The 12,950-nt window shown below is 36.6% G+C and overlaps 1 protein-coding gene across 8 annotated transcripts in view; it reads right to left on the reverse strand.

Moving 5' to 3' along the window:
• Positions 1-12,950, reverse strand: part of VPS13B (vacuolar protein sorting 13 homolog B) — a 780,541-nt gene that overhangs the window by 303,812 nt on the left and 463,779 nt on the right. For all 8 annotated transcript variants that reach the window (XM_070477337.1, XM_070477338.1, XM_020914637.2 and 5 more), the window contains one exon: positions 6,439-6,642. In XM_070477337.1, coding sequence (XP_070333438.1) covers positions 6,439-6,642 — 204 coding nt within the window. The remainder of the gene's footprint in view (positions 1-6,438; positions 6,643-12,950) is intronic.

Raw genomic sequence — 12,950 nt, forward strand, 5'->3', positions numbered from 1 at the left:
GGGAACCTCCTCCACTGTCTAGGAATCAGCTAGGACAGAAAGGGAGCCTAAGAGCTCAGAGGAGAGTGTAGCAGCCAAAATGCCACAGGTACCACAGAAAGAGACCAGCACAGATGGTCATGGCTACCTTGATCTGCTCCTAAACCTCAGATGTGTGCCTGCTGGTGTGTGTGGGGATAGAGTGCTGAAACTCGAGCTTCAGAAGACAGACTGGAGAAAAGATTGGGGTTGGTTGGACAGAGACAGCCTGAGGGGCTGGAGTGTGGTCGAAGGTGCAGCATCCAAGGTCTGTCATTGCTAAAGCTCTCTCCAAAGAGAGGGCAGGGCCCCATCATAGCATCCTCATTCTTGGAATGCTCACACAGCAGGCATAGCTATGCCTCTGTAAGCCCTGAGAGCAGGCAAGTGCCAGGGGTGGCCCACACATGGAGGCACCTCTTAAATCTGAGCCGATTCCCAGGGGCTGCATTATTTCAGGAGATTTACTCCACTGGTGGCTTTGAGAATGCAATGCCTGCACTACACACAAGAGGATTAGTAGCACCCTAGTGGCTGGGGATAAAACCCAATCTACGAGCGATGAATAGCAAACTAACTGAGACAGAAAAATGATTTAAGTTATCTGAAAGAGACAGAATAATGCAAATCACTCAATCAGAACTGCAGACAGAAAGGCAAGGCAAGAAAATATGAAAGCAACATGCGAATTCTATGAGGTAATATAAAGTGTGCCAATTCATGCATAATAGGGGTTCCAAAAAGAGAAGACTATCAGCTAATTTCCTACAGAAATGTTGCAGGCTAGGAGGGAGTCATAAGATGTATTCAAACTTCTGAAAGGAAGAAACTTACAACCAAGAATACTTCACCCAGCAAAATTATCATTTAGAATAGGAGAGAGGAAGAATTTCTCAGATAAGCAAAAGCTAAAAGAATAGAGCAATATTAAATCTATCCTAAAAGAAATACTGAAAGGTTTTCTCTAAATACAAAAGAAACAATAATCTATAGGACAGAGAAAATCACAATTGGAAAGTAAATCTCTTAAATAAGCCAATACACAGATTTGAAAAAAAAAAAAAAAAAAAAACTTGAGCAAGTGACAACTACAATGAACAGCAAAAGGATAAACATGAAGATGTAAAAGACAATATCAAAATCATAAAATGTGGGAGAAGAGAGTAGGAAAATGTATATTTTTTTTTTCAGAATGTGTTTGAGTCTATGAGTATCAATCTAAGGCAAACCATATACTATAAAGTTATAATAATAGTTTAACATACCTGAAAAACTGGGAAATCACAAATCAAAAACATACGATTGATTCAGAAAAACCAAAAGGAAGAGAACATAAGCATAATTCAAAAGAAAATCATCAAACTACAAAAGGAAAAACAAAAAGAAAGAAACAAAGAAGAAACATAAAATTAGCTAGAAAAAAAGGTTAAACATGCCATAAATACCTCAATATTTTGCCATAACTATCTCAAATGTCAATGGACTAAATGCTTCAATCAAAAGACACAGAGTGCCAGACTGGATAATGAAACAAGAGCCTAAACATGCCACCTAAAAGAGACCCAATTTAAGGTGAAAGACACACACAGAGTGAAGTGATGGGATAAAAAAAGAAGTTTCACAAAAGTGGAAATCACATGAAAGCAAGGGTAGCAATACTCATATCAGACCAAATAGATTTTAAAACAAAGGCCATAGAGAAAGATAAAAAATGACAGCACACAATGATAAAAGAATTGATACAAGAAGTGGATACATACTTGTAACATACACACATCCAATAAAGGAGTACCTAAATACATAAAACAAGCATTAATAGACATAAAAAAGAAATTAATAAGAACACAGTAATAGGAGAATTTAACATCCCACTGACATTAATGGACAGATCTTCCAGACACAAAAATCAATAAGGCAAGAGAGGTTATAAATGACACAACAGAACAGATAGACTTAATTGATATTTTCAGGAAATTACATCCAAAAAACCTCAGAATATACATTATTTTCAGGTGCACATGAACCATTCTGTAGGATGAACCACATAGTAGGACACAAATTAAAGGGCACAGAAAACTATTTCAAGTATCTTTTCTGTCCACACGGGTGTGAAACTAGAAATCAACCAGGGGAAGAGAAACAAGAAAGAAATGACTACAAGGAGACTAAACAACACACTACTAAAAAAACTAATGGTCAGTGATGAAAACAAAAAGGAAATTTTTAAAAATAATAACAAATGACAATGAAAACACAACCATTCAAAATCTATGCTTGCTTGCTTGCTAAGTTGCTTCAGTTGTGTCCAACTCTGTGCAACCCTATGAACCATAGCAAGCCAGGCTCCTCTGTCCATGGGATTCTCCAGGCAAGAAAACTGGAGCAGGTTGCCATGCCCTCCTACAAGGGACCTTCCCAACCCAAGGATCAAACTGACATCTCTTATGTCTCCTGCATTGGCAGGCAGGTTCTTTACCACTAATGCCACCTGGGAAGCCCATCAAAATCTATGGGATGCAGCAAAAGCAGTTCTAAAAGGAAAGCTCATATGTACCTTCTTCAAAAACAAGAACATCTCAAATAAATAACCTAACCTATCACCTAAAACAATTTTAAAAAGGACAAACAAAACCTAAAGTCAGCAGGAGGGAAGAAATAATATCAGGGAGGAAATAAATATAATGGAGATTTTTAAAAATAGAAAAAAAAATTATGAATGAAACCAAAAGCTGGTTATTTGAAAGCGTAAAAAAAATTAACAGAGCCCTGGTCAGACTCATCAAGAAGAGAAAACCCAAATAAACAAAATAAGAAATGAAAAAGGAGAGATAATAACCTATACCACAGAAATACAAAAAACCCTAAGATAATACTATGAACAATTACAAGCCAGTAAGTTGGACAACCTAGGAGAAATGGGACAGATTTGTAGATACTTACAGCCCGCCAAACCTGAATCACATAAGAAATACATAATTTGAACAGACTGATCAATAGAAGTGAAATAGAATCTGTAGTAATACTAATAATAAAAAACATCCTTGCAAACGAAAGTCCAGGACCAGATGTTTTCACTGAGAAATTCTACCAAACATATAAAGAAGAACTTATGCCATTCATTAAATTTTTCCAAAAGACTGAAGAGGAGAAAACACTTCTAAAGTCACTCTATCAAGCCAACATCACCCCGATACCAAAACCAGAAAAAGACAGTACCAGAAAAGAAAATTACAAGCAAATACCTTTGATGAATATAGATGCAAAAATCCTCAACAAAACATTAGCAAACTGAATGCAACAATATATAAAAACGATCCTAAACTATGATTAGGTTGGATTCATCCCAGGGTAACAAGGATAGTTCATCATATGCAAGTCAATCAATATAAGCAAATAAAGAAAAGATGAAAAGCACATGATCACCTTAATAGATTCAGGAATAGTATTTGACAAAATTCAACACCCACTCATGATAAAAACTCTTACCAAAGTGGGTACAGAGGGAACATATTTCAACATAATAAGAGCTATTTGTGACAAACCCACATAATAGGGTGAAAACAACATAATGCTTAATGGCGAAAAGCTGAAAATCTTCCCAGTAAAATCTGGAACAAGAGAAAGATGCCCACTGCTACCCCTTGTATTTAACACAGTATTGGAAGTCCTAGCCGCAGCAATTAGGGAAGAAAAAGAAATAAAAGTTAGCCAAATTGGAAGGGAAGAGGTAAAACTGTCATTATATACAGATGACATAATACAATACAGAGAGAAAACTGTAAAGACTACACAAAAACAGACAGTACTGATAAATTCAGGAAGGTAGAAATACACAAAATAACATATAGAAATTGGATGCATTTCTGTATGCTAACAATGATATATCAGAGAGGGAAAGCAGAAAATAATCACTTTTAAGACTGCATTAAAAAACGTAGAAATAAACCTCACCAAGGAGGTGAAAGATTTATATGCTAAGTCTCAGCACTGTCAAACCAATATTGAGGGAAAAGAACACAGCAGAGGCATAACCCTCCCAAACTTCAGACAATACTACAAAGCTACAGTAATCAAAAAAGTGTGGCACCAGCACAAAAACTAGATATATGGATCACCAGAACAGAATAGAAAGCACAGAAAGAAACCGGACATCTATGGCCAATTAATCTTTGACAAAGGAGGCAAGAATACACAACAGAGAAAAAGTCTCTTCAGCAAGAGGTGTTGTAAAAGTTGGACAGACGCATGTAAGTCAGTGAGTAGAACACCCCCTCACACCCTACACAAAAATAAACTCAAAATGGCTCAGAGACTTAAATATAAGACATGACACAATAAAACTCCTAGAAGCAAACACAGGCAAAACATTTTCTGACACAGATTGTACTAATGTTTCAATATTTTCTAAGGTCGATCTCCCAAGGCAATAGAAATAAAGGCAAAAATAAAGGTAAATGGGACTCAATGAAAGTAAAGGAAGGCATAAACAAAATGAAAAGACCACCGAAAGAATAGTAGAAAATATTTACAAATGAGGTAACCAACAAGGGCTTAATTTAAAATATAACACAAACGGCTCATACAACAAATTAACAGAACAACCAACCTAATCAAATATTGGGCAGAAGACATAAATAGACATTTCTCCAAATAAGACATACAGAAGGAAAACAGGCAAATGAAAAGACACTCAACATTGCTAACTATTAGAGAACTGCAAATCAAAACTACAATGAGGTATCACTTCACACTTGTCACAATGGCAAACATTATTAATGGCAAACATTAAAAAGTCTATACAAAAAAGGAGTAAAGAAGATATCTCTTTTTTTCCCACAGCTGTCTAGGGAGAAATGACGTTTTGCATCCTAAATTTAGTACAGAGAATCTGATTTGATAAAATCTTGAGACTTTTCACAACAATCTTTTTATTGTGTCATAGGAAAACTTGTATGAAAATTTACATCTATTGCTAACTTATTATTAATAAAGTAAATCTGTACTTGAAAGTATGATTTGAACAAAGCCCCTCACAAGACTCTAAGACTTACAAAGTATTGCCATGTTCTGTGATTACGACTTTCAAAAGAAAAGTGAAACTGATTGGTTGTCTTATTAGTTATATGTTGTACTAGGAGTAATGTTGCAATTGGAATCTATTTCTAAACTGTATAAATTCTTGTAAGTTTGTTCTATATGAAAAGAATAAAATAACTGGCACCTCCTGCCCTCAAAAAAGTCTACACATAATAAATGCTGAAGTAGGTGTTGAGAAAAGGGAACCCTGCTACATGGTTGGTGGGAATGTAAATTGGTGCAGCCACTATGTAAAACAGTATGGAAGTTCTTAATAAAACAGTTGCCGTATGATTCAGCAATCCCACTCCTAAGCATATATCTGGACAAAACTAATTCAGAAAGACACATGCACCCGCCCCATATTCACAGCAGCACTAGTTACAATACAATTATGAAGCAACCTAAATACCCATCGACCAGATCAATGGATAAAGAAGATGTGGTACATACATACAATGGAAAATCACCCAGCCATTAAAAAGAATGAAATAATGCCATTTGCAGCAACATGGATGGATGGAGAGATTGCCATATTAAGTGAGGTAACTCAGACTAAGACAAACACCATATGATATCAGTTATATGTGGAATCTAAAAATATGTACAAATTAACTTATTTACTAAACAGAAATCAACTAACATACATAAAAAACAAACTTACAGTTACCAAAGGGGAAATGGGGAAGGGGAAAGATAAAAGCAGGATGAGCAGACACAAGCTACTATATTTAAAACAATTAAGGTTTTATTATATAGCACAGGGGACTAAACTCAGTATCTTGCAATAAATTCTAATGGAAAAGAATATGTATGTACATGTGTAACTGAATCACTCTGTTGTACACCAGAAACACAAAAATGTGATTCAATTATACTTCAATAAAAATTTTTAAAATTCAAAAAATTAAATAAAAAAAGAACTCCTACAAATCATCAACAAAAACATCTCTCAATTTAAAAATGGGCAAAAGACTTAAACATTTTTTTAAAGAAGATCTACAAAGGCAATAAGCACAAGAATCTGGTAAGGAAAGAGTTAATATTTTTTTGACTTGGAATATAATGGATTTTAAGGGAAATCCTGAAGTGGAATTTTTCATCAAATAACAAGCTTTAAAAAAAAATTCTGACATTGACCATAAATTTGTAATAATTGCAGTGTAACAGTGGTAGGACTCACAGGAGTCCAAACAACAGCATCAGCTACAATTACAAAATATATTTTATGAAATGCAGAAACAATACTGAAATACTTAGGTTTGGCATGCTAAAGAGCGTATTAACTGTTCTTCTGGCAATGAAATATTAGAATGTGGAAAAAGTTTCTCCACCATTTCCTACCTGCTGGCCATATTCCACTCGAGGGCTGGATTCTGAGAGTTTCTTTCCGTCTCTGTGAGCACCCCTCCTGTGCCATTTTCCTTTTCTGGCTTCAGTTGATCCCACTGAGCAGTACCAATATTGATAGACTGCAGATCTATTTGGTATTGTCGGTCTTCAATCTCTGACCCAGGGTCTCGAAGAATTCCTAAATTCAAGGCTCTTCTGTAAAGGCAGTGAAGAAAAGTAATCAGATAAAATAAGTATTCTACACTTATTTTGCTCTCTAACATCTTGCTATTATCATCCCCTTCCACCCTTTGGATTACCAGGTTAATGAAATCTATGAAGCAGGTATTATAAACTTACCACATACTAATGATTTTAAAATGTATCAAAAAGTTAGCACTCAGTGTATCTACTCTATAATAAGTTCTTACATATTCTCAACACTGTTATTTTTCTAAATAAATACAGTAACAAATATGACTTAAATCCTTGAGCTGTTGTGAGGTTGTATTACTACCTCTTTTTTTCACTAAAGAGAAAACAATACAGAGTGGTTGAAAGACTTAGCCAAAGTTAACTGAGTTAGTATGTGGCTAAAACTGCAAGTTAAATCCAGGTTTTGCTTCAAAACACTGTCTTCTTTCCAATGTTAAACGTCTATAATTTTTTTCCTCAGTACTTTGATGTCTTGTTAGGAAAAGAGTTGAAGCTTTGTGAATTTATTTAATTCCCCTATACTTTGCCTTTAGTCCTTTATATAACCCACTGCGACTAGACTAAATTATTGACAAGACTTCACTGCTTATTTATGTAGAAATACAGTAAGGATTACTGGCCCATATAGGGTTGGACCTTTCATCTTACTGGCCCCAAGGCTAAGCAAATGAATAAAATTATCAGGAGCTTAAAGCTAGATTAGAGAAAGTGAATGGTTAAATTTTAGAATGGTTTTAGAATGAAATAGCAAGGCAGTGTGATAGGATAAGAAGAATAGGGTTTGGGATTTGCAAGCCAGGTAAGTTTAAGTTTGTGTGAACTTTTAAAAATTGGGAATTTTTCAGTTATGTTGGTTCATAAACTCTTTAAAATGAGTAACCAAAAGGAAAGTGACATTTTTCCTCCATGAAAGTTTCAATCAATAAAAAATTGAAATTACATTGAGGATAATTATTAGTTGTTACTAATATAGACAAAACTGCAGTGATTAGAAAAAAATACAATTAATCATATCAATTGAACACTAATAAAACAAATTAGTGGAGGGAGAGGGAAGAAATCACTTGAGTCCTAGTGTGAAAATTACAGAGAGACAGACAGTATGAATATGATCAAGACTACGTCTTGGCTAAGTAAACAGTGAGGGTCAGACCATGTCCAGAAGTTGGTTAAATACTGATGGAAGGTGGATGACTACTGAGACTCAAGATGGTAGGTGTCCCCAGACACATAGGAATGGAGATGGCATGCATGAGGCCAGGCAACATGACGGCTGAGACTAACGAATTCAAATGAAGAGAAGCGGAGGGAGGGGACTGCAAATGAATGATCAGATAGCTCAGGTAGGGAAATATTAATATCACACAGTGTTACAATAAGGAAACAGGAAAGAAACAGGTGTTGACAAGAAGTCATTGTGGGAGGCAGAGAAACAGATGGATGGAGTCTCAGTATTCTGAAGGAGAGTGTTGAATCTAATTTTCATTTTCTTTTTTCTAACTTAGAAAAGTTCTATCTAGGAAAGAGCACACAAGGAAAGGAGGCCTAAAGTTTTACATGAACCCAAAAAATGGGTTGTGAACATTTTCATTTGCCTTAATGAAGGTAGAGAAAATGAGAGTGAATGCAGGTACAGGTAAGGGGTGGGGAGTAACCTTGTGAATACCCCTATTTTGGCAGAATGTTCTTTCATTTGGATACTGGTGTAATTTTGTTAATTCTAAAGACCCATTTCAAACTTCACTATTTTAAAAATTGTATTTATCTATTGTTGGGTCTTCGTTGCTACACGCTGGCTTTCTCTAGCTGCAGAGAGCTGAGGCATCTCCTCAGTTGTGGTACATGTGCTTCTCAATCATTGTGTGGCTTCTCTTGTTGCAGAGCAAGGGCTCTAGAAAACATGGGTTTAAGTAGCTGTGGCTCATGGGCTTAGCTGCCCCACAGCATGTGGGATCTTCTTGGACCAAGATCAAACTCGTGTCCCTTGCAATGGCAGGCGGATTCTTAACCACGGGACCACCAAGTTAGTCCCTCAAACTTCATTTTTCTAAGAAGCCTTTCCTGACCACCCTTTCTTCAAACTCCCCTTCCCCCAAATCTGTGCTCTTATGGTCTTTCTAAACTTAGAAGTACAAGAACATCACAATCACATGCCAGTCTTTCTCAAAATAGTGTAAATTTCTTTTTTTCCCCCCAATTATTTTTATTAGTTGGAGGCTAATTACTTTACAATATTGTAGTGGTTTTTGCCATACATTGACATGAATCAGCCATGGATTTACATGTGTTCCCCATCCTGAACCCCACCTCCCACCTCCCTCCCTATCCCATACCTCTGGGTCATCCCAGTGCACCAGCCCCGAGCACTTGTCTCATGCATCCAACCTGGACTGGCGATCTGTTTCACACTTGATAATATACATGTTTTGATGCTGTTCTCTCAGATCATACCACCCTCGCCTTCTCCCATAGAGTCCAAAAGTCTGTTCTATACATCTGTGTCTCTTTTTCTGTCTTGCATATAGGGTTATCGTTACCATCTTTCTAAATTCCATATATATGTGTTAGTATACTGTATTGGTGTTTTTCTTTCTGGCTTACTTCACTCTGTATAATGGGCTCCAGTTTCATCCACCTCATTAGAACTGATTCAAATGAATTTTTTTTAATGGCTGAGTAATATTCCATTGTGTATATGTACCACAGCTTTCTGCATAAATTTCTTGAAGTTAGAAACTACATTTCCTATTAATCAATTAGTAAATGCTGTTTCATGTCACTAATTTGAACTGAACAAATCTTTGCAAATCTCAACTGGAAATAGGATCTGTCTACAGCAACAAGAACACCCAGTCTTTACACAGTAAACTTCTGCTGTAGGGCCACATAGACTCTGACATGGAGCAACTGTCTTTGACACTTGGTAACCTAGCTTATTTTCTAGATTATTATTCCCATATAAAAATTACATTTACTCAAACTAGCCAGTGTTTTCTGTTGTTGCTTAGTTGCTCAGTCATGCCTGACTCTGGTGACCCCACAGACTGCAGCTCGCCAGGCTCCTCTGTCCATGGAATTTTCCAGGCAAGGATACTAGAGTGGGTTGTCATTTCCTTTTCCAGGGGATCTTTCAGACCGAGGGATCAAACTCGTGTCTCCTGCATTGGCAGGCAGATTCTTTACCACTGAGCCATCAGGGAAGACCCCATGCTTTCTACATTTTACATAAATTCCCTAAGTCTACTTTTAAAGAAAGCCAAAATACTTTTAAGAATCCCTTTTTAGAAAGAAAAGGTATGTTTGAAAATAAAATCAGTGCTATATTAAAAGATAACCAAAACAACCTAGCCCAGCATTAATATCAGCCTTTCTATTTCTCTTGGCACATGGAGAAACTGCAAAATTATGAGATAAAAATCAGAAAAACACTGAATTTCATTAAAGTTTTAACCTATGCTTAAAATGTCCCATATTTACCCTTGACCTTAAATCAAGCTATTTTCTTATCATCTACCTGTGGAAAACATGACTTTCCACTGGTTCATCTTCTCAACGCAAAAATGAATTGTATATTGAGCAACAGCTTAACACTTTTAACACGCCAATTTCAAAAATTTAAAAATCAGGATTTGAGATTTTACATTTTCTCTATTTGTTTTCTTTTAAAATTAAAATATATGTCATTTTAACCTGATTTGAAAGTTCACAGAAATGTACAATATTTTGGTATTTAAATCCAACTTAAAAGTTAATTGCAGAACCACTTAAATATGAGTTGTAGAAAACAGGATAAGCAAATGACTCATGAACTCTAGCCTCAAATTTTCCAATGATCATGAACTTGGAGAAATTATTTTATTCCTCTGTTTTAATTATGTCAATGTTAAAACTATTACAGAAATAAATAAAATGTATGACTGAAAATTAAACCACTCATGTGCTTAGTCACTCAGGCATGTCTGACTCTTTGTGACCGCACAGACTCTAGCCCGACGGGTTCCTTTGTCCATAGGGATTCTCTCTAGGCAAGAATATTGGAGTGGGTTGCCACATGCTCCTTTGGGGGATCTTCCCAACCCAGGGACTGTACCCAGGTCTCTTGCATTCCAGGCAGATTCTTTGCTGTCTGAGCCACCAGGGAAGCCCATGAATACTGGAGTGGGTAGTCTATCCCTTCCTCCAGGGATTCTTTCCGACCAAGGAATCAAGCCAGGGGCTCCTGCATTGCAGGCAGGTTCTTTACCATCTGAGCCACCAGGCAAGCCCAAACCATTCATAAAGAGGTCCATTATAAATTTTATGACCATTCCTGGAGTACATTACCTTATATGGTTCTGAATGAATAATTCAACCCAACTATCAACTAATCATAGATACACGGGCAACAAGAGAAAACAAAGTCAACTTTTCTAATTATAAAAGAACTATTAATGAAAACTATAAAGATAAATGCTCTTTAATATTTCCATGACTACCTGTAACCAAAATATGGCATATTATCTTCTGACTGAAGTAACTAAAATGCTTGAAGACAATTTAAAGCATCTTTTAAAATATATTTCAGAGCTGGCTAGAGAATAGAAGGGGCAAAATTATCACAAAAAATGTTAGAACAGGAACACTAAAAAATGAGCACCAGCCAAAACCAGCTTTTTCTCTTAGGATTTCTGCTAAATCCTACAGTGATTTTCTGCTAAGTGCACAGAAGGAGATAAAGCTCAAGGCTCACCTATGGAGATGGATAAAGTGAAGTTGCCCAGTCGTGTCTGACTCTTTGCAACTCCGTGAACTGCAGCCTACCAGGCTCCTCTGTCCATGGGATTCTCCAGGCAAGAATACTGGAGTGGGTTACCATTTCCTTCTCCAGGGGATCTTCCCAACCCAGGGATCGAACCCGAGTCTCCCGCATTGGAGGCAGACACTTTAACCTCTGAGCCACCAGGGAAGCCCAAATAGAAGACTGCATAGAAAGCTGGGGTTATGAAGGTCTTGAAAGCGTGATTTAAAAATAGCTCTCCTAATAAGCTCATCTGGCAAACAGGAGCCAAGAGGATGTGGACCAGCTTGCAGCATGAGTGGGACTACCTCTCTGGTGCACAGGATTGCAGAGCTTTAGTGTGAAACATGTTCTTCTGTTTTTAAGGACTACAGGAAATAAATGGATGGCAACTTTAAAAAGAAAAAAAAAATAGCTCTCCTAGGATGACCTGTGACAGAACAGTTCTGAGTCTTGTGATGGTGGTTACATGAATGTACATATGTGATAAAACAGCACTAAACTATACTCACACATATAGACATATAGATACAAATGATTAAAAATACAACTGGTGAGGGAATTGCCTGGTGGTCCAGTGATTAAGACTCTGAGCTCCCAATACAGGGAGCATGGGTTTGACTCCTGGTTGGGGATTACATCCCACATGCCGTATGTTACGGCCAAAAATCCAAAGAACAAACAAACAAACAAACAAAAAACAGAAAAAAAAAAGAAAGGCTGGTGAAATCTGAATACAACTGTGGATTGTACTGATTCAATATCCTGGTTTTGATATTGTACTATATACAATTCTTTCTAGGTGGCATGTAGTGGTAAAGAATCCATCTGTCAATGCAGGAGATATAGGTTCGATCCCTGGGTCAGGAGTATCCCCTAGAGCAGGAAATGGCAACACATGCTAGTATTCTTGCCTGGAGAATTCCATGGACAACTCATGCGGTTGCAAAGAGTTGGACACAACTGAGCATGCATGCACTATTACTATAGTTATGCAAGAAGTCATGCAAGATTGAAAACCATAAAACTCCTAGAAGTAAACAAAGGGGTGTATGCTCTACGACATTGATCTTGGCAATGATTTATTGGATTTGACATGAAAAAGATAACAAAAGCAAAAATAAACAAGTGTGATTACATGAAACTAAAAATCTACTCAGCAAAGAAAACTGCCAACAAAATGAAAAGTCAACCTCCAGAATGAAAATATTTCCAAATTAAATGTCTGATAAGGGGTGATATCCAAAATATAGGAGGGATTCATATAACTCCATAGAGAAAAAAAACAAAAACGCCCAATTAAAAAATTGGCAAAGGATCTGAACAGATATTTTTCCAAAGAGATGTAATTGGCTAAAAGGTACATGAAAACGTGCTCACTAGTCATCAGGAAAATGCAAATCCAAACCATAATGAGATTTTCACCTCATACCTGTTAGGATATCCATTAGCAACAAGACACGGTGTAATAAATGTGGGAAGGATATGGAAAAAAGGAAACCCTTGTACATTGTTATTTGGAATGTAAACT

Source organism: Odocoileus virginianus, chromosome 15 (assembly GCF_023699985.2).
Source record: "Odocoileus virginianus isolate 20LAN1187 ecotype Illinois chromosome 15, Ovbor_1.2, whole genome shotgun sequence".
Classification (NCBI taxonomy): domain Eukaryota; kingdom Metazoa; phylum Chordata; class Mammalia; order Artiodactyla; family Cervidae; genus Odocoileus; species Odocoileus virginianus.